This window comes from Solea senegalensis, linkage group LG7 (assembly GCF_019176455.1).
Source record: "Solea senegalensis isolate Sse05_10M linkage group LG7, IFAPA_SoseM_1, whole genome shotgun sequence".
Classification (NCBI taxonomy): domain Eukaryota; kingdom Metazoa; phylum Chordata; class Actinopteri; order Pleuronectiformes; family Soleidae; genus Solea; species Solea senegalensis.
In genome coordinates, this window is record NC_058027.1 from 14,211,678 (window position 1) to 14,234,217 (window position 22,540).

General features: G+C 41.4%; 1 protein-coding gene across 1 annotated transcript; it reads right to left on the bottom strand.

The window, feature by feature from the left end:
- Positions 1-1,715: 1,715 nt before the first annotated feature.
- LOC122772494 (CD276 antigen-like) lies at positions 1,716-22,260 on the bottom strand. The gene is made up of 4 exons (XM_044030605.1): positions 21,875-22,260; positions 16,214-16,311; positions 4,568-4,918; positions 1,716-2,105 (listed from the first exon to the last, which is right to left on the bottom strand). The coding sequence occupies exons 2-4, from the start codon at positions 16,257-16,259 to the stop codon at positions 1,756-1,758; spliced, it is 747 nt and encodes a 248-aa protein (XP_043886540.1). The 5' UTR covers positions 16,260-16,311; positions 21,875-22,260; the 3' UTR covers positions 1,716-1,755.
- Positions 22,261-22,540: the final 280 nt, after the last annotated feature.

The window sequence follows — 22,540 nt, forward strand, 5'->3', positions numbered from 1 at the left end:
GTACTGTCTGTGAATATGTACGCTGAAGATTGTCTGATTAGGCAGTGTCCCCAATCACTGAGGGATATACAATATGAACAGCAATTTTGAATAAAAGTAATAGTTTTCCTTCAATAACACTACACTGCAGTAAATTAAGTACTGCGTAATATACTGACATAACAGTGACTTAATAGCTTGCTAAAGAAAATTGTCAAAATTTGTAAAAAAAATTATATTACAGAACAGACAAATAAATCAAAAAAAGAGCATAAAGTTGTACAGAGAGACTCTTAATGAAGTAAGGGCTTGTTTATTTCACTGTCATTGGTACAAAGATGAATTTTATCATTAATGCTGGAGCAACTGAAAATGGTGCAGCTTCCTCTCCATTGTTGGTTAACATTATAAACAGAGACAGTTAAAGCAGAAAAGTGTATACATTTTAAAGAGCTTCCTTTCAAACTGCACGGAGAGCGAAACACAGTACTGGGGTGCTGCTTACACCTGGTACTTTGCCAGATTCATCTATAGTGAGGGCGAATCACTGCCACTGTTGATATGTTTAAGTTACCACATGTGTATAAGGGGTTTAAGGTATGATTTAAAATGTAAGGTTTCAAACTAAATGGGGGTGAAGGAAGAAAAATTGGAAATATCACTGTCACTCTTTCAAATCACCTGCCTGGAAAATAATAAGAATGCATGACCATCTAAGTCATCAATTCAGACAATTCAATCTTTTTCCAAGTGAATCTCATTTAAAGAGGGGAAATAAAGAAGGAAAAAACCTGGCATGAAATGTAATAAACCTGTAATAGTGCATTGATCCAGAAAGGAGGGGAAGGGAAGTAGCAGTCACAATGACTCAGACGCCTTTAACACGATTACCTCTCTGTAGTATTTCATTCTCACCATGTGTTTAATACCTTTCCACTCCCCTAATAGTTCATTTCACTAGCTTTCTGTACTGTTTTGAGAGTGGCCAACCAAACCGTTGGAAAGGCCAACCTCCTTCAGCTGTCCAGCAACCCTGCCCTGCCAATCGGCCATCCTGTTTCCAGACAGCACAGTCATTTCCCAGCCCACTGGAGCAGCACTCCGTGACCTCTGCCTTGACCTCTGCCTCAACAGTCCCAGCTCCAGCACCAGCTCCATCCTGGAGAGCAGGCTTGGGCCACCTCAACTTATTTATGAGCCATTTTACACAGTGCTGTTCCCATTAGAGACCCTGCCTCAGCCCACCTTACATGGCACTCTCCTTGCACTTAACACTAGCACGGCCAGAGGGGCATGGGAGGTGGATGGGTTGATCATTAGATCCATCACTTAGGTGCTGTCACACACACAGCTCAAGATTACATCACTCAGAGAAACTTTTTGGTTAGAATAATCCCTGCAGATGAGGGAGAGCAATCACTTTATCTTACATACTCTTTTATTCTGTTTTGCCTTTTGAAATGTGTAATGAATAGATATTTGCCTATCATCAGGGAAATAATAACCCACTGGTAATTTAACAACCCACAAGAACTTGTGCTTCTTGGCCCAAATTGGACATTTCATTAATCCTCCGTCATTGCTGTGAAGCTGATTTGAGACTTCAAGAAACAAAGAAAGAAGCTGAAAGAATAACAACTAAATGAAGATCGATTCACAAAAGCATGCAAGACTTTAATGAGAAACTCTGCAAATGCATGACGAGATTAGGCTGTGCTGGTAACACTAAAACAAAGCAGGGAGCTAGTGAATATTAGCCAGTTTACTTTGCCAACATTAACTAAAAGAGCTAAATTTACTATTAAAGGGAGATGAAGGCCAGTACCCACCTGTGATTGTGACAAAAGCGTAGCCTTCCTCCCCCAGAAGAGGGTTGATCAGTCGGCAGCTGTAGGTGCTATTGGGCTCCAAAATGACTGTCAGCACACTGGTCATGGTGAACAGCCCCTCCTCATTGGCGACCACTGAAGTAGTGATATTTTCTGTGAGGTTGTGCCCGCCCCCATCCTGCCATATCACACCAGCCTCAGGAAAACCACCATAGGCTGTGCAAGTCAGGGCCACTTCATCACCTGGCCGCAAATCGGATTCAGACTGCAAAGTCACCACAGGTTTGGAGTAGGGGGCTGAGAGAAAGAAAAGTTGGAGGGGGAGGAGAAAAAGAGGAAGGGAAAAGATAAGGGAGCAGCTGGTACATACAGTGAATTTAGTTAGATTCTCTGCAGCCCTGGGAACTGTTTGATGCGATTCGAATTAAATGCTTAATTATATTTACAGAGCTTAGCATAACTTGGTGCTCAAGATCTCACAGACATTAGACAACATCAGTTGTACATGCTCCTGATGCTGCATCCCCACACTTTGTACAGAGCCAAAGCACTGAGCCATTCTCAGAAAGGAAATCCAGTGGCAGTCAGGGGGTGAAAGTGAGCCGGCCTGGGAGAAAACTGGCTAGCTCCCTATGTGGCAAATCATCACTTCTCATATCCTGAGAGCTGGAATGTGACTACAGAGGTGGCAGAGAAAGAGGCTGCTTTTTTTCCCACAGCCAAAACCAATCGTAGCACAGCAGACAGCTGGGTGAAGCTAAGTGCGATATAAAATTAATTTTGTCTGAAATGTAAACTCTTAACACACAGACAGCATTAATGAGCAGATTTCCATGAAGGGCTCCTTACAATTTGCACCTTGCCTCCACTGCATGAAGGAAGTCTGCAGTGTGAACTGTAAAAGCTGGCTAAAAATAAAACATCTATAAATCTAATACGTAAAATTGAGTCAATTTGTCACTGTTGGAGATGTTGTTTTTCCTCTCCCAGGCCAGAAGAAAACAAATATTATTCATTAACGCTGCCTAATGCACATCCATCCTTAGAGAATACAGAAACAATCTCACAGCAGATATAGAAATGTGAGAGGAGAAGCACACAGTATCATTATAAATAAATAAAAGGCTCTCGGCTGTGAAGGTGGGGATATAGTCACACAGCAGAGATGTTAGTGATGGCCAATTGACCGTAACAACAGCTAATAATCAAAGTCAGCACATTATTGACCATGACAGAGACCACAATCAGTGCTTATTGACCAAAAACACTGCTCAGCAGCCCTGAGGAAACTGTTTATCACCTGCTTACATCTTGTGAGAAGAAATTACCCTAAATCACTGTCTACATTAGTAAATGTACGACACATTTTACTGCATACTATTAGTGTATATGTGTGAATAAGCACTGGGGTCAAATGACTTTCAGCATAATCAATATAAAGTGTTAAGTGAAACTTTGATCCAAAGACTGTATAATGAAGCAGCATTTATACAATCCACTCATAATATTGAACAGGGTAAAAAAAAAATATTTGTACAGCATTTATTACTTTAGTTATTGATTAATGGAATATAAAAGTATGCTTGGTTAACTTGTGGGGGAAGGAATTAAAGGGACACAACACCACATTTACTCATCAAGAGTCCTACTTTGTAAAAACTGTCGCAAACTGAGGAAATGGCATTTTAAAGCAAGGGCGTTTATTTATGGGCCAATAGAAGACAGACAAAAGATACTGTTAGATTGTGTAGTGGAGAATGTAGTGTTCAGACTAACTAAAGACTGACCCAAAGTGGCAAGTCAGGATGTCTCTATCTCTCAATATTCTAAGTCTGTTTGTTTGTTTTGAAATCTGACTCTAGCAATAGTACATTCCTTTACCTCGATAACATTTAAATAATTTGAAAATAAACATAAACAAGGATTGCAACCAGCATTTTCTTTTCTTTTTGTAATCTAATCTATGTATGTCTTCCACTTTCTAATAATTGCTCCCACAGTTGATTTATTCACACCAAGCTGCTTGCCTGTTGTAGATTCACTCTTCCAAGCCTGGTGCAGGTCTACAATTTTGTTGCTGGTGTCCTTCGACAGCTCTTTGGTCTTGGCCGTGGTGGAGTTTGGAGTCTGACTGTTTGAGGCTGTGGACAGGTGTCTTTTATACAGATACCGAGTTCAAATAGGTGCCATTAATACAGGTAACAAGTGGAGGACAGAAGAGCTTCTTATAGAAGAAATTACAGGTCTGTGAAAGCCAGAGATCTTGCTTGTTTGTAGGTGACCAAATACTTATTTTCCACCATAATTTACGAATAAATTCTTTAAAAATCCTACAATGTGATTTCCAGGATTTTTTTTCACATTCTGTCTCTCACAGTTGAAGTGTATCTATGATGAAAATTTTAATTTTAAGTGGGAAAATTTGCACAGTCGGTGGCTGACTAAACACTTTTTGCCCCACTGTATTTTCTGAGACACTGAGGCTAAGAGAACTTTAAGTTTGAAGTTGTAATTTTTTTTCTTCCTTTTTTTTTTTTTATAAATTCAAGTGAATACTGATTACTGAGCCCTTCATGGAAATGTGCCTGTTAAATGTACCTCATAGGATGTCAAGCTGAAGCTAAACTGCAACTCTCACATTGGTTAGTGCAAAGTCTTTGTTGTGTATGTGTCTATCCTCTGCATGCCACTGTTTGTAACAGCCCATGTGCACATTCATTTGTTACTACATGTGTCATGGGCTAAAGAGTTTGACTCACCGGCCACCTGCAGTGTCAGAGCAGCACTGCCATAGTCTTGCACCCTGACGAAGCAGGTGTAGCTGGCTTCATCTGCCACCACCACCCTCTTCAGCAGGAGCGAAGCATTGCCCAGGCCCAGCTGGCCAGGAAACAGGCTGGTACGGTTGGCGAATCTCTCGGCCTGGTCGGCCAGCTGGTCATGCCCTTCCCAGTATGCGTGCACGTTGCGTTTGGTGTCGGTCAGCTGCCAGAAGACGCTCAAATCTGAGAGGTTGAAGGGGCCAGCGTGGCTGAAGGAGCAGTTGAGTATGGCTTCCCTGCCATGCAGCACCACCACTGGCTGCTCTGGGACTTCAACTTCCATCACAGCTACAAGACAAAAGACGGTACACATGAGTAGTGTCAATAAATACAAAATATCCTCAACAGGAATGGAAAAAAACTAGCAATTGTGTTTTTATCTACACAGAGTGACATTTCCCTTTATGCGAGGAGATGTCAGATGAACGTCAACAAAAAGAAAAAAGTGCACAGTCTTCCCTGCAACCATCTAAACTCCTTTCTAAGCTCCTGTGCCAAACATAACCGATTTGTCACCCAGCTATTCTAAAATACACAGTAAACAGTAGCCCTGGTTTCATATAAACGGTTTCATAAAAAGAGAATTCACTGAATCACAACATTCATTTAGTGCACTGTGTTCAAATGTGACTGACACCTACTCAAATATGAATATTTTTGAAGGATGAATCAATGCAGCAATCAATGCAATATAAGCTGCTACTACATCAGAAACATCCACTCTGTTTGTGCAGCACAGCAGCATGCAGCGGGTGAGACGGGATGAAGGCAAGTGGAAAGAAAAGGAGGGATCTGGAAGGAAGCAGTAGGACTTTGTTTGTGTTCCTATAGGCTTTGCCTCCTGGCAATGGCTCAGTGCACTGAAAATCAGAGATGGCGGCAATAACATCTGTACAGCTTTAGATAATCGTTAGTTAAATCTAAAGAACGGAAAAAAACGGTAGAGTGGGGAATAACTGCAGCAAAGATCTTGACTTTGTGTTTTAGGGGGAATAAAAGGCGACACTTGGGAACAACTGTGAGTTTTCAGTGCATCTGTGCTTAATGCATGCGTGCGAGTGTATTGTTTGTCTAGACGAGGCCAAAAGCATTGAGTACACTGCCTAATCATTCTGGATTAGTAGCCATCTTGGGCTGTTCCGAGTACATCCATAGTATTCTCAAGAGTCAGCAATCTCCATTGATCCCTGTCTGCTGTTATACAACTCTGAGACACTCATCAGCATCACAGGGGAAGGGGGGAAAAAGCCAGCCGGCCCCTGAGGCAATGCACTCTACTTTATGCTCAGCCTCTCTAATTGTTATAATCACAGTGGCATTTTAGCCTCCTCACCTCTTTTGAGCTCTGTCTATCACAGAGCTAACATCAATGTTGAATCACTTTGCCATGAAGGAGATTTGACTGCTGCAGAGGTGCAATAATTACTTCCCCCATTAACAACAAACAAGTCTTACATCTGAGGGGGCTCATATATAAATGGGTTTTGTTCAGTCGAGGCAGACCTATTTTCAATCCTATTCCTCCAATCCCAGGGAAGTAGCCTCTCAGCATCACACCCCCATACTAACCTGCTCATCTGTAGGAACAGTGCCACCTGCTGCCTTCACTTACAAGTGCACAGATGAACAGCACAGAACGCTACTGATACATTGACGCTCCCCCTGAGGTACTTGGTACAAACAAATAAAAAAGAGAAAAAAAAGAAGTTTGCCCTTGTGAAATAAATTCATAATATAAACTCACCTGCCTTAGTTTTTTTTCATGGGTGACCTGCAATATTAATATCTAGCAGGATACTGGGGATTGTGCTTTTGTGTAATTTTACCTGCCTCACTAAACAGCACCTGTCGGACCAGCTGGAGCTATGCAGCACTTCCTTCTTCTCTCGTAAAATTCAATTATGATGAATATCTTCCTCCAGAAACACAACGAAAATAAATGAATCCTGAAAAATGGGAGACCAAACTGGTTGTTTTGCATGCTCCACTATTTTGCATAATTGATTCATGCCTTGGCAATACAAATTCAACCTGGAACATATCAGAGTGTTTAAACAACCCAAGTGCCAGCAACATGGAAATTCTGACCCCTATGGTGAAAGTGGTGCCGTTTTTCTGTTTTTTTAAATTTCCTTTACTGTGATTACAAAAGCTCTGCCGTTGCTATGGGGTTTTCCTATCACCCCGTATTCTGCCAACAAGCACCCAGCAGCACAACAACGTGGCAAACAATGCATGAGAGGTTATCAGGGAAAAGCATGGTAAAGGCAGACAGCATTGTGTCGCCCTCAGTGGGGAAAACAGAGCAAATTTCATTGGAGGTGGCCCAGCCTTTCCCGAAATGAATAGGTCACTAGTGTTTTTTGGTAGGAGTGGAGGGTCAGTGACAGCCCTCTGCAAGATGTGCATGTTGAAGGAGGAGGAGAGATAGCAATTATATCACTCCCCAAGCAGCCTGGGATGACTCACACCACTGAGTTCATACAGGAAGGAGGATGGGAAAGAGTGAAACAGAAGAGAGAGACAGGCCGGCGTCAAGCTCACACTCAGAGATACTATCTGGAAGCAAGTCAAGGAAGAGGTTGTGGTGGAGCCTTGCTCGCTACTCCCTCAACACGGACCAAAGCCATGTAAGAAAGGAAACAGAGACAGAATTTCCTTCCCCCTTGTATTCTACATCTCTGTCTCACTCTTCATCTTTCACTTACTGCTTCTTCAACCAGTGTCCGACCACTGGGCCCAAGGCCCAAGGAGGATGCGGTACTTAACGCAAAATTATGTGGAGACACCAATCTGCTGTTAGAGAGTGAACACAAGGGAAACATTTTTGCATTGGATCAAGGGGAGAGGAATGGGCAGGAGGCAGACTGACATCATGGAAAATACACATCTGATGTCCTACTCGTAAGAGATGAATTTGCATGAGACAAAGGGAATCACTCTGCACACTTGGCTGGTTTTGATCTGGAGCTGGTTTCAAGCAGCACGTTCTGTACATCAGCTGGCAGTTTGATCGTCTCTCCATAGAGCTGTGCTCAACATGACAAAAACATGTATCCTTCTGAGAGATAAATGTAAGTAGAAGGCGTTAAAGATTACAACGTGAAATGTCTTGGGTCTGAGAGCTAGTTCATGCCTTGCAGCCTGGCCCACGGTGTCCTCTCTGGGTTTGAGTGGGGATTTCGCCTCTACCTTCTCTGTCTCCATAAAGAGGTGCTCAGAAGCCGTAGAGGGCAGGCTGGGAGATGTCAGGCTGTAGGGATTTACACACTGCACTTTGTGTTTATGGGCCTTAGCTCTGTTTGAGTGCCTGCAAGACAGAGACGGGCACTTTCACAGCCGACATGAAATAAACTCATTACAGCCTTTGCGAGAACTGGCAACGGGCCCTCGCTTAACAGGGAGGCACGGGTCTGGCTAGGAAAGGCTGCAAAGAGATCTTCATAGAGCTCTCCACTCTATTTTTAAGTCTTCCCACCACCTTGTCAGTATCAACACCTGCTTTTGTCCTGTTTTACCCAGGTGTACAAAGCATCAGTGCTGCTGGATACCCAGTGTTTTCACATAGTGAACTGAGGCTAGCAAGGCCCATGAGGCAAGCGTGGAGGCTGAGTGTGACACTGAGACAGCGTGGGATGAAAGCAGACAGCAAATAGGAGGATCACAGTCTGTATCGGGAGAAGGCATTCAGGGTGATGTGTGATGCCGTTGGTAAAAAAAAAAATCCAGTGAAAATTTCATATCCCCCTGGCAGATACAGATACATGCACTGATACAATGTGCATTCGGCAGCGTATTGGCAAAAATACTGTTGGGAACATAGTGTGAATACAGATGCACGGCAGACCAAGTGAATACTGCTGCAGAAGTTCTCATATCACACATTTTTCCACTGCGAAAAATGTATTAACTGAAATGTATTTCTACAGACACATTTCGCATCTACAAAGAGAGAAGGGTTGATACTCAAATTAAACAAATTTAAGAAGAAGTACTTGAGAAAACGTGTGAAATAGCAAAGCTCTGTCTTTCTCAGAGGCTGGAATCACTCTTTTGATCATCCTTAATTTAACAACCTGAGCCGCAGCATGCTGCAGTGGTAGTGAGTTGTATCAAACTGCCCATCATTACAAAATTCTATCTGCTCAGTCCCTGTGGGGGAAGAAAATCCTCAAAAAGTAATCACACTAATGCGAGAAATGATCAATTCTGTGTGATTATGTTCATTGTTATTTCATTTCTCCTGACATTTATTGAGGGCCACACGGTGGTGAAGTGGTTAGCACTCTCGCCTTGCAGCGAGAAGGCCCGGGTTCGAGCCCCGGTTGGAACAAGGGCCTTTCTGCATGGAGTTTGCATGTTCTCCCCGTGTGTGCGTGGGTTCTCTCCGGGTTCTCCGGCTTCCTCCCACAGTCCAAAAACATGCAATATAGGGAATAGGTAAATTGGACACTCTAAATTGACCGTAGGAGTGAGTGTGAGAGTGAATGGTTGTTTGTCTCTATCTGTGTGTGGCCCTGCAATGGACTGGCGAACTGTCCAGGGTGTACCCCGCCTATCGCCCGATGTAGCTGAGATTGGCACAGCACCCCCCGCGACCCTCTGGTGGAGGATAAAGCGGTTAGATGATGACTGACTGACATTTATTCACTAAAAAGGAAAAGATGAATGGTTGTCTATTATAACTTAACAGTAACAAAGTATCATAGTATTGTTAAGTATTAGTATCTATGAGCAGCAGTGTTATCAATAAAATCCAAACAACATCCAGTCCTACACACACACACACAATTTCATAGAGGAACACACACCCAGGGGCCAGAGAACACATTGATATTCCACACCTGTATGACTGCTGACAGCACCACAGCAACACTCTGTCTGAGGAATTGGACATGAGGCACGCTGACACTACAATGGAGACACTGTTACAAAGCTGCTCTGGAGCAGAAAGGTTCATATCAGCATCAGCAGCAAGAGACACATAAGCACATGCACCCAGCACTGTAGTGCAGAAATCTTCAGAGCCATAATACTGTATCTGACACACGCAGACACAAAGGAGAAGCACAGTTTGTTCAAGGTAGTTTAAAGCTACTAACATTTCTACGGCCATCTGTGAGGATTATTAACATGATTCACTGACCTCAAATTCAGTTGTCATGATGAGTCAGTGGTCATTGGCAAACACACACACACGCCTAGCAATACCAAGGCCTTCCACCTCATTAAACAACACAGCTTCACTCAAACTTCAGTGTAATTACAATTCAATACCATTTCAACCACAAACATTAGCACCTCAGTATCTTCTCATAAATGGCAACAGTTCAATAACTGAGCACAGCTATATACACAACCAGTGGAGCTATACATTAAACACAGCGAAGTATAGACATTATTTCAGCTGTACTGTATATCAGAACCCACCACTGTGAGATACAACAGGGGATTAAAGGTTACTGTGATTTTAGAAAAAAGAAAAATGAAGCTCCAGCACTGGAGGGCAAACTGCAGGAGTAATATTGACACAGCAAAAGTAAACAGGTGCAATACTAACAGATTGCAATGACTGTATGGTTTCAGTTGAGCAAGGAGACAAACAGATGAAATATACTTTTACAACACTGCCCTCCTCTGTTGAAAAATGTGACTGCAGCTCAAGACATTTTCTTTTCAGGCAACTCTGCACCACCTGAACATCAAAAGACTCTGCTCAAAGGATCCGTGAGCCCTTTCATTCTGATTATTCTCATAATATAACCAATCGCTGTTCAAGTCAGAGGGAAAAGCTTTTGATTTCACGATGTTGAGGTGGAGCTGCAAATTAACATAACGCTATGGTCTGAAAAATATGCATTTGGAAAACACGGAGTTGGCGATGGGAATATGTGAGATTATGTGACAGAATATGTGACAGATTTGGTCAGAAAACAGCCGTGTGAAAAATCTTGTCTCGTGCAGTGGTTTTCAAATGGCCACAGTATGGATGAGATTAAGTGTGACTTAAAGCCTTCTGCAGTGTAGAAGGGTCACTTTCAACATTAAGCTCTGAACATAATCTCTTCCTTTCCCATTTTTGCTCCAGAAACTCATCATGGAGTGTGAGTGCCCTCGCTCAGGGAGAGATACAGGTGATGGCAGATGGGCAAGACAAGGACTTGCTTATATCCAGCAATGTGATGAATCAAGGTGAGACCCACTTCTATGCGATCTTTCTTTTCTTTTTTTTCTGTCCCTCTGCTCCCTCTGTCTTGCTTCTTTCCGAGATGTATGCCATCTCATATCCCTTCAATAACCTGTTAATGGGCACCCGCACTCAGATAATAGCGCTGGCTGAAGAACAGCAAGCAGATAAGGAAAGCTCTAGCTCTAGCTTACGAGTGAGAGAGAGACAGTGAGCCTGAGACACAGGAGGCTGAGGATGGATAACAGAGGGGCTGGGGAGGTGGACAAGGAAGCACATCAATGCAGAAGGAGGGTCACAGGATTAGATCTGATAAAAGAGCAGGCCATTTTCTAGTAATAGCGGGCTGTATCGCGATCTACATACACAACAACCACAATAAGAGAGGAGCGAAAGAGAGAGAAAGAGCTGATGATGACAACAATGGAAGACAATAGAAAAAATGCTTTGTACTGATATTTTTGAGCAATATAAGCAGGGGTGGGACGATAGCACTTTTACCAATATCTACCAATATCGATATTAGTCCAATACAGTCATTTTAGACCATTTATGAACTATGAAGCTGCTTACAACACATTTCTGCCGAGTCATTCCAACGACATAATTCTCCAACTGTGTAACAAATATTGTTCTCTCAAAAAAGAAATAAATAGCCCTAATATGACTCAGCTAAATTGCTTTTATATATGTATTTACATTTTTACAGTCTGTGCATGGTGAAGCATTTTTGAATTGTATCAGATTTTACATTTATAAACTGTCCAATATCTGATCCTGTGGTTCTGACTATTATAGTACCGATAACGATTTACATTCCTAGATATAAGTTAATTTAAAGTATGTTCATATTTACTGTACATGCATAAATGTAAATGTGTACTTTACATGTGTACATATATAAGTGTGCATGTATATTTCTTTTTTCCTTTAACTATGTACTTTTACTTACCCTTTTTCCTTTTCTTTTTAAGAAGGGCAGCATATTGTTGGCAATAAATTGACCAGCATGTATACTTGTTTGCTTGTGTATGAACCTTTTCAGTCTCTGCTGTGTGTAACTGTTTGTTGTTTGATTTTGTGGCCGAATAAAGTATACTACTACTATTAATATACTAACAGCAGACTGATGGGGCAGGCATTTTGCATCCGCTAGTTTCAAACCCCAGGATGAAGAGAGGTTAAGCAAGAGTCACCAGCTATGCGTTGTGGATGAATGAGCTGCCGTGTCTGACTTTACCGGAATCGCACAATTTGCCGTGGCAACATGCTAGAGGACGCCGTCTCCCAAGTTGCTTCCTCAGCAACTCGGTAGCTGTGATGCTTTCCAAGCACAGATCAACGTCCATTCAAAAATTCATCACAGCCCACTTGACACACACACACACATGCCTACAAACCCGACTACCCCTCCAGAACTGCTATCTCTGCATATTACACATATCATTTTTTAAGGATCCCACCGGGCAGGCTTTTTAGGACTTGTTGAAATAATCATGAGGTGCTTGTTGGGTAATGCACTGTGTTTCATCGAGAGGGTCTGATGAGTGGGAAAACGGTGAGACAGAGACGCGCCAATAGAGACTGGTCATTATGTATGCGTTGTGGCGAAACCAATCTTTGTTGAGCTTGTCCTCGATTGTTTTTAAAAGGATACTTCACTGGACGCAATCAAATTAGCAAGAACATCACTGATACGGGGTAATAACCCTAAATTGAATTTCTGCACAGGCTAAAGTGCCCCCTCGCTGCAGAATCAATTGCTGTGAAAAGAAAAGGAGGACAAGAAGGACATTCATAGTTAGCAGACCTTTAAAAAGTCCACCAGAGATGCAGGCATGAGCAGGCTGTTTTCACGCTCCATGGCACCACCATAATGTGTGCCTGCCCACTGCAACACTAGATGCAATCTATCCAATTATGCTAATTAATTTGAATTACCTTACAGCCCCCATCTCTGACAGTGGAATCAGGTCAGTTTTCATTGTTTGGGAGCTAAGAGTAGCACATGGCGTTAACGGAACAGAAAGTATGACAACAACAAGCACTTAGCTTTGCACATGGCTGACACAGCTGCAATCACATGTTACTGTACATACACACTGCAGATCCAGAGTTGTGGAACACCTCTCTCATGTTTAAAGTTGTTATTTAAATTACCTTAATTAAAAATTGAATTAAAATTCCGTTCTTTTTAATTTGATACGACTCACCCGGCAGCTGTTTTATTTTTTTTAAAGACAGACACATGCACTTGCATCCTCTCATGCACTTCATTCACTACTGATTTACTTCCTGGTAAGATGATGGTTTATCATATACCAACCAAATTGCTTTGTTTGGTTTTTTAACTATTTCTTTACTTAACCTCTAACCATTTAGTTTTTTTATTGACACACCGTCTTTCAGTAGGTGGACAATTTCAGTAGAAACTGTTACATAACATCGCTCTTTGTTTTATATAAGGTTAATGAAGGTTGCATAGTCCCTATTCAAATAAATATACATATTAGGCTATACACCGGATGTAAATTAAGAGAATAAACTTCTGCTTATATGAGCTTACACAATATAACCTAAATCAAGTTATAACAGGCTTGTTAATAAACTTTTTGCCCTGGTTTAAACTCTATTCTTTTTTTTTTATATGTGATGTATGGCAGGGTCTCGCTATTTTAATTAGATTTTAACTTTTTCTTACCTCTTCACTTTTTGTGCATATATTTGAACTATTGTAAGGTGTCCTTGGAGGGTAAGAAATGCATAATGAAAAAACAATAGAATGTATTATTAATGTAGTAATATGATATAAACAACCGGAAGGGGTGAAGCAACAGGAAGTTGTTGTACATTTTCACACTCCTGCGTCTTCAAAAGTGTAGCAAAGCACAAAAACAACAAAACCTTTTGTCAAAAAGCATCTTCGCGGCAGTAGTGACATAACAGCTGTGCAGTGCTCAGTGTGCAACATCAGGGCGACGTTCCCCTGGGAATGATCCATCATCTGACTCCTGAGTCAGTTTCCAGCTGGGGGCTAAACACACAATACTGCAACAGAATGACAGTGTTGTCATGTGCACTTCTCGTCTTGTTCTTCCACACATATTATTCTCACAATAGGAAGTGTTTGAGCAGAGACCACATAGTGTAACTGTGTGAATATAAACACTGGTTGAAGTTATCAAGCAATGACAAGGTTGAGAATAGGAGGAAGATTACAGCCAGTAATCCCAGAATGTGGCCTGGAGACATATGATGCTTTTTCACTACAAAGTTCCACCATGACTCAGCTCTACTCTACTTGTTTTTTTGCTTTACCGTTAATAATAGTACCTGGATCTTTTTTACTACCTGCTCTGGCGAGTTTCCAAGAAAGCTGAAGCAATACTAAATGGGACGTTGACAGACTGCCAGCCACTGATTGGCAGAGAGTCTGCACTGAAAGAGTCATGAGCCCGACGTCCGGCACAAGAATCAGTCCGAACAATGCCAAACTGTAGATCAGTTTAAAAGACTTAAGAATGAAGACATGCATTAATCTCCAAGGTATAGTGAGGAAATTTCTAAAATCGCAATATTTAGTCTGGTGTATTTAGCGACAGCAGTCTGGTGTATTTAGCGACAGCACTGCAAAAAGCCGGCAATCGCGAGTCACATCACAACCGCTATATTTCAGTTTAGTGACTGTGTCTGCACTCCCGTCATGCAGGAAGTACTGAACTAATCTTTTTGAGTAACTGATTCTAATGATTCAGTACACCGAAAACTGCTTTAGAAGTCACTAGTTTGCGTGTGTTGCATATAAAACAACGTCACGCCAGTTTGCTATGATGACCCCGCCCATGTCAATGAGTTACTATAGCAATGAAAATGACTGGTGATTCCAGCCGCGCCGAGTCGTGCTGGAACTTTATAGTAGGAAAACACCAATAGTGGACCATGGATCATATGAACCCAGACTTTCAGAAGATACACACCTGCTCGTGTCACTACAGATATCTCTGTTTGTTTGGCTAACAAAAAAGTCAACCAAAGTCAACCTTTAAGTAGTTTTAAATAGACACCCAAACAATTATCTGATTTAAAAAATATGAACTGCCTCGAACAGAGTTAACACCAATGCACTCAAGATTAAACATTATGTGTTTTGGTGAAATGCAATTTAAATTTCATGTATGAAGAGGTTTTTTTTTGTTTAATCAGACAGTTGTACATGTAGCAGACATACAGACTCCAACCATAATTCACTTAGTGCTCCATTTGGGAGAGAAAAAAACGGAATAATTGCATGAGCAACAATAGCCCATTATACAAGAGTTAAAGAGCTCCATCAGTCGACACCACCTCCTCCTCCTCCTCCCTCCTGGTGAGAAGAGCGAGTTAGGCAGCGGATACCACACAGTCAGTAATGAGCAGGCCATAGGCCCATTTGTGCTGGGGCAGAATAAGTCCCTAATGAACCGCTGAAGACACTTGGGTCCACTGAGTCCAGACTGAAATGTGCCACAAGGATGTTGTGTCAACTCAATCAAAGAGCAGAATGGGAGAACAAATGATGGTGTTTGGACTAATTCAAATTCTGGAGGACATCTTTGAGGTTAGCCAAAGTATTTCAAACACTCCCTCTTCCTCAGGCTGCCTCAGGCTATACGTGGATATCAACATAAATCACCAAGTACGACATTATAATTTATGTTACGTGTCAGCCCCAAACCAACTGGGAAAACAGAGATTTGAAAATATATGCCCTGTTGATATCTCCTTTGACGTTCTCAATTCCCTGTCTGTTATTTACTTCATTGTGAGATGTTATCGAGTCTCTCCCAACTATTTGTTTCATTTTATGATGACATGAGTTTTTGGAGGATGACTTCTTCACCACACTCCCACACTCACAGCAGAAAAACTGCACTTTAAGCACTTTCCAAAGAGAAGCTTGCCCTGCCCCGAGCGCTCTACTCCTCACCTGTCTGGAAAGGGTCAAAGCTATTCTGTTGTACATTAGCTCAATTATTTTGGGGAAAAAAATATTCCCATATCATTTTGTAACCCTATAAAAAGCAAAGTTAAAAGAACTACTGAGAAAAATGTCACTGTTACTCCCTCAGGCAGACTCTCAATATAAATAGGAAAGTGTTGCCTGTCATCTCATCTGAATGCATGCGAGTTTAAATTGAGACAACAGAGAACTTAATGACTTCCCAAAAAAAGATTATTTATTTATATAAGATATTTTTAGCCACTGCCTCTTTTGAACTCCTGTTTTGCACAGGGAAGCCTTTGAAAGTTGAAGACTAACAGGCCCTGCAGGGTGTACTGTTAAACAGTCAGTGGTGTTTCCCACTGCGGTGACTTGAAAATAACGACAACAGAGCATAGTCAGCAGTGACACCCACCCATAGCTTGGACGGCGAGCATCACAGGAAGCAGGAGGGACAGCATGGTCTTCCAGGGTGGATTCAAACCGTGGGTTGAAACTTCTTCAGACACAGCGCTGTAAGGGAGGACAAAAACAGACTGATATCAAAGGTGGAGGAATATCACACAGAAAAAATTTGTGACATGTCATAGACATGTGTGTATCTTTTTGATCTTTACTTTAGCTGGATTTGTTTCCCAGGCAGCTATGAAACACTCTAACATACAGTCTTTATTGAAGTACAGGCTGTTTGAAAGTCTAAAACAATTTGTAGTGACTTATCTAGTTTGAAGTTGATGACTTTATTCCATTCTCTGACCTGAGCCTTAAAGCTTTTCTCTCTCTCAGTGTGACTGGACCAGTGATGACAAATGGGGACTTCCAAAGCCTAAAGAGGAAACAGCCGTGTCCTTCGCCTCTGCTTTCCAGAGGGGAAAACACTACTTGAGGAGCGAGCCCAGACAGAAAAACCGATCCCCTCCCTGTCTACTTGCACTCGACTACCACACATGAAATATTAATGAGATTTTTTGAGATCTTATACATCTGTATTTGCTGAGACAAAAATAGTTATATTTATATTCTGGGCAATACTGAAAGACAGCTTTGTCCCATCAATATGGAATAAATGTAATAATTGAGGTTACAAACAGTATAAGAACCTGTGGCTACTAAAAAGCTGTTTTAACTATAATTATATCAGCGTTATTTGTTCACTTGTCTGCTGGAATAAACACAAAAAAAGTTGTCATGTATATTTTCAACAAAAAAACAGTGTAGCCTCTAGTGTCAACGGCATTGAAGCAAAGAGACTATTAAAAAGGAGTAATATGAAGAAACACATACAACTAAATAAATGTCAGACAAGTTTCATATCTGAGCAGGTTGATGTTTCCTGTTTATTAAACCAAAAATGACATTGAAGATATGGGGAGATTTTAAATAATCAGTGTAAATAATATGTACTCCAGATAACCTTGATGTGCTTTGTACATCAAGTGTCTAAGTGTCAGCTTATATGAAAAAGAGGAAGATGAAAAAAGAAACAAGGAAAAAGTAAAAAAGTAGTTTCTATGTTACGCAACATAATAAATTCCAAGCAAATTAGGTATAATTATCAATAAACTTACTGTAAAATATCTAGACAGAATAGACAGTTTGTGCAAGACTTCTTCATTGTGTTGTAATGTACTGTATTCCCACATAGTATACTTTCAACAGCCGTTTTTGCAAAAGGAATATCCTTGACTGAGGCAGGATGTCAGTAATAATTGACCAGCAGCCATACAGTACATGTAGGCTGAGCTGTTTTAGCATGTCATCATTTCTGAGTGCATTAGAGGGCCTGTGCTCAGCTGGTGTCTCTACCATAGTAGATAGATAGATACCATAGAGTGCCACCTTTAATGATTGGTGTGACAGTTACTGCCTGAGTTTTAAATGATAACAAAGCTAGGGAAAATATATAAAAGAGGTGAGAATCTGTGAACCTGCGCACACTAGGGAGCACAAATGGACACCACATTAAACAGTGGGCATGCAGATTATGTGTGTGCCATTTCAATGTGAGAATGGACAATAATGAAACTGCAATGGCAGTGACAATAAAAAATGTGCATCCCTTCATAGTAGAGAATGAAGGGATGACATCATGACATACATCCGCTGAGATTAGCTCAAGCTTCCCCCACTCACTTCCTTCAGGCAGCTGTTACAGAGCAGTCATGTGTTAATGTATCATTGGGTCATTCCTTTGTCCTTAACGTCTACTATTATCTTGAATATCCCCCTCAAAACTGAACACATGCAACACTGCTCCTCCGTTTTCAGCCCATTCACTTCAGTGATCCCACGTTAGATAAGATAATATTAGTTTAAACATGTTTTTAAACAAAACCCCGGGAGCCGCCAACATTAGACCATGTCAAATTATGCAAACAAAAGTGACGAGGAACAGACTGGTGATGCGTACACTGGCTGCATGTCATCCAAGAGGCTGTTAAATGAAGACTAAGGACTAAGTTAATGTGATATTAAATAAATATCAAAATAAAACTGGGTGAGGTAACAGCCACAGCGAAAAGTCACAGTCATATTTCTTCTTTTCAAAAGTCCATGTCTGTTTAAAAGCAACACAATGTTTCTCTTGCTGGTATGTAAATATTGTAGCAGACTTTTATTCACTTTTGTTAAATCGGATTGATAAGAATGCGTGACATTATGTAAACAAGTTGTGGCCGAGTCATTTACAAAATAAAAATTATACATTCACACTGTACTATACAGAGCAATCTTTATACATTTATTTGCAATAGAAAATATTTTAACTTGAAAGAAAAATACTAGTTTTCCACTTTTTTACTACATGAATGGGAAATTACCTGGGTTACATTACCCGGGTTACATAAACATCGAGGTGTGGGTGGATACCTAGATACACTATGTCTGTACAAATCCAAAACTGTAAATTCAGCATACGTGCATGTACCAGACATAGAGATACATTCAGATTCAGAGAAACCTGATCAGTCGTGGTGATTCATTTTGATCTTGCAGTCAGCTGTAGCTCCACCTCATGACTAAACCCAAGGTTTTTTTCCATAAGGCTGGCTTCAGCAGAAAGGATATGGTCAGGGCTTCATCACATAATTGCCAACACAGCACCGCTGCTCACCACTTCTCTAGACTTTCAGGAGGCCTTTGCCTGCCAGAGACCAGCTCGAAATGCTAGCAATGCCACTGGAATCTACCAAAATTCACGTGGAGGTGTTCAAAAATCCACATCACACTGATTCCCTCTCAAAATATATCCATGTTTCTTTCTAAATGTAGTATAAACCGAACTGTGCCAACACAGCAAACCACAACCTGACTGTCTGTGATCTCCAGACACCAAGAAGCCATCAAAGGGTTTGGTTTTTTTTTTACTGGATGACTCAAGTACTTTACCAGCCCCATGCCGGGATGTGTTTTTTTTCATGATTCAGCTGAACAGCGGGTATTGAAACAAGCTCACCGCCCTTGCAAGTCAGAACCTTAAGAATATAAAGCCACACTAAGGTAGCACTGTGCAAGGCTGTATTTAAGAAAAAAAAAAACAGCAAAAAAACATGAGGTGAATATGAATAATGCTATGAAGGCTAACATTATATCGAACCAATGAATCAAAAGTACAAGCAGCCCTTTATTCTAATTTTTCCTGCTCATGTAATTAATTAGTAATAGCTATCTCCAAAATGAAGACTATTAAAATAAGGAAAACATGAAAGACTCTCTGAATTGAATTTCTTTCAAAGACTGGTGATCAGCTTTTGAACCATAATAACCACAGCATTTCAATTTGAGGATTACTAAGCTTCTCACTGAATGTTAGGGTATCACAGAACATTAAGATTTACACTGCCTCTATTATTAAAACAGTTATTAGTATCTATCATCACTACTATTATTATTATTACGAGTTTGTTTTTGTAGAACTTTTTTTTTAGTGAATCTCCTGCTTCCATTCTGTCCTGGACGACAAGGCCATTCATAAGCACTATTAATATAATGGATCTGACTGACCTTCTGGGCTCAAATGTCTCATTGGCATATGGCTAGCATCATTGCCAACCCTCTCAAGCCATTGGGAACTATTCAACCCTTGATGATGGGCACCTTTCCAACCTGTATGGCAGTGGTCCCATCGAGGGGAGCGAGCCTTTCAAATCCATATGGCAGCCGTGGTTAAAATTTACCAAGCCCTCTTTCATGTGGGGGAGATGTGTGCGCATATCAATTAGTACATTACTTAGTCAAACAGTACATTAGTTTGACAAACTGAGGAAGGAGGAGCTCCATAAACTTCCAGAAAGCTTTATGGCTAAGGAGTTTTATGAAAGCTTTACTTGCCAACTTTCACTATGAAAAAGTCTAATTTACAGTTTACAGTTGCCATGCATCAGCCTCGTACTGCAATCCAAAAATAGCAGGAAGGCAGCATTAGACTGAATAGTTTTATCCGCCAGACAGACCAGTATAGACAGTTTCTCCAACATCGAAGCCACAGGATCCACTTTGATGTAAGATTTATTTTTATGTCAGCACATGAGGGTCACAGGGAGCTGGAGCCAATCCGATAAAGGGCGAAAGGCAGGGTACACCCTGGACCAAAGGCGCACAGACAGGACAGGCATACCCGGCATATGCTTGGGGCCCTGAGCTAAGGCCCCTTTATGAGTAGTGTAATGCAGCAGCACGTCTGGGGCCTCAAAAAAGCTTAATACAATTGGGCTCCAAAGAGCCTGTTGTAATTGTATATTTTGCAATGACATCCACGAAGCCCCTAAAACCTCACAACTCTGCAACTCACTACTGATACATCAAACCCTCCTTATGCCTCTTCTGACAGGTGGGAGGATCAGCGAGAAAAGGTCTCACCCTGTCTCAACACACTGACCAACATGAGCCATGTCCTAGACTGACCTGCAAGTGGCAGTAATGAGCCCCTCACTATTGAATCCAGCTTTCTGGTCAGTACAGACCCACCCAACAACTGTTTTTTATTTGTGTGCGTGCTATAGAGAATATAAAAGAATATTTGATGTTTAAATGTGTATAGTTTTAAGTTATTGTTTGAAAGTTATGTTTAAAAATAAAATGTTCATGACATTTGATAAACACTAATTACATTTGGGCTGATGGTGATGGGTCCCGATTGTTTAGACTCAGTGTATAGTGTATATATTCATGTAACTTAATGTCTATAATGTATATTTTATTTAAATAAATAAATGAGTCCTTTATCAGTCCCACAGGGGAAATTCTCTACATTTAACCCATCCTCTACTAGAAACCTACAGCCAGGCCAAAGCAACCGGCAGCCACTGCTCAGCACCTGGGCAGCAAAGTTGGACCCCTCTCAGGGGTCCCCTGGTGGGGACTCAAACCAGCAACCCTCTGGTTAGAAGCCAAGTTCCCTTACCACTTGCCCCACTTGGCAGCCCATTTGAACTTTTTATAGTATTATTGTTGATATTTTTTCCAATATTTTACATTCACAGATGTGAAAATGCATGTGTTGCTGCTGTGACACTAAATTTATAATCCTGTCACGTCGTCCTTTGGACACCTGGAACACCCAATAAAGGACTATCATATCCTATCCTGGGGCCCCCAGAGTCTAGGGACCGCCTCTAATCTGGACAGGTCGCCAGTCCATCAGGGCCAACACACAGAGATGAACAACCATTCATTCAAACATTCAATTGAGAGAGAATGTTTTTGGGCTGGGGTCGGAACCGGAAGACCCAACGAAGAGCAAGAAAACTAATTTAGCTGCAAAGCAACAATGCTAGCTACTACGCCACCGTGTGGCGAGACAGTAACTGTCATTCAACTGTCAATTAACTTATATGCACTTATATACGCACTATCAACAATATACGCAGATATGAATCTATATCCATGTATCTTCTACTGGCGTTTATAGACTAGAGACAGACTATAATGGGGCAGACAGAACTGCGACAACTCTGTGGACCAGTTGCTGCCCTGAGTTCATGTGGTTCCTCTGCTCTCCGGTTGGTGCTCGTCTTTCCCCGTTAGCTTTCACTCAACTTCACAAAAACCTGCTCTGCTTTTAAAGAAAGCGTCTTACCATGTTAGGAGGACGGAACTTAAAAACCAACAAAAATCCCGGCGGCGGTAAATCTTTTTTTTTCCTCCGTCCAGCAACACTGCACAAAACGATGATGTTATTTTCCACAGTAGTTCATTCCTCTGTCGGTAACACCCAGCATCAGCACAGAAACTGCTGCCCACTCGATAACAGTTTGTTTAGCCAAATTCACAGGAGGGTTTTTCCACTCTTTTTCCTTTCTTTCAGAGTGTGGGTATGAACCATTGAATTTGGGTGGTTCACGAGAGACCACTCCTTCTGCTTTGTCCAGCAGTGACGTCATGTCGAGGAGCGTTGAAGCTGAGGGGAAAGAGTTCCGACCCCCGAGTTAACCATGAGTGAACACGGTGTATACAGTCTGTCACCACCATGATGAAGTAAGTCTTAGGTTGGACGTTCGACATCAAACCCCAGGGATTTACCGAGATTTCACTTAGGCATCATCAATAATTTACTGTTGAGGTAGGGGCGTTCTAACTGTCCAGTGCCTTGGTTCTCAAACTGTGGTACATGTACCAACAGTTATATGCAAGCTTCCTCTGGTGGTACTTGGAGGAGAATCAGAAATACTGTTCTACTGTATATACAAAGGTATGTGATTGGAGCATGAGGAAGGTGCAGAAACTGAAGCAAATAACAAAAAAA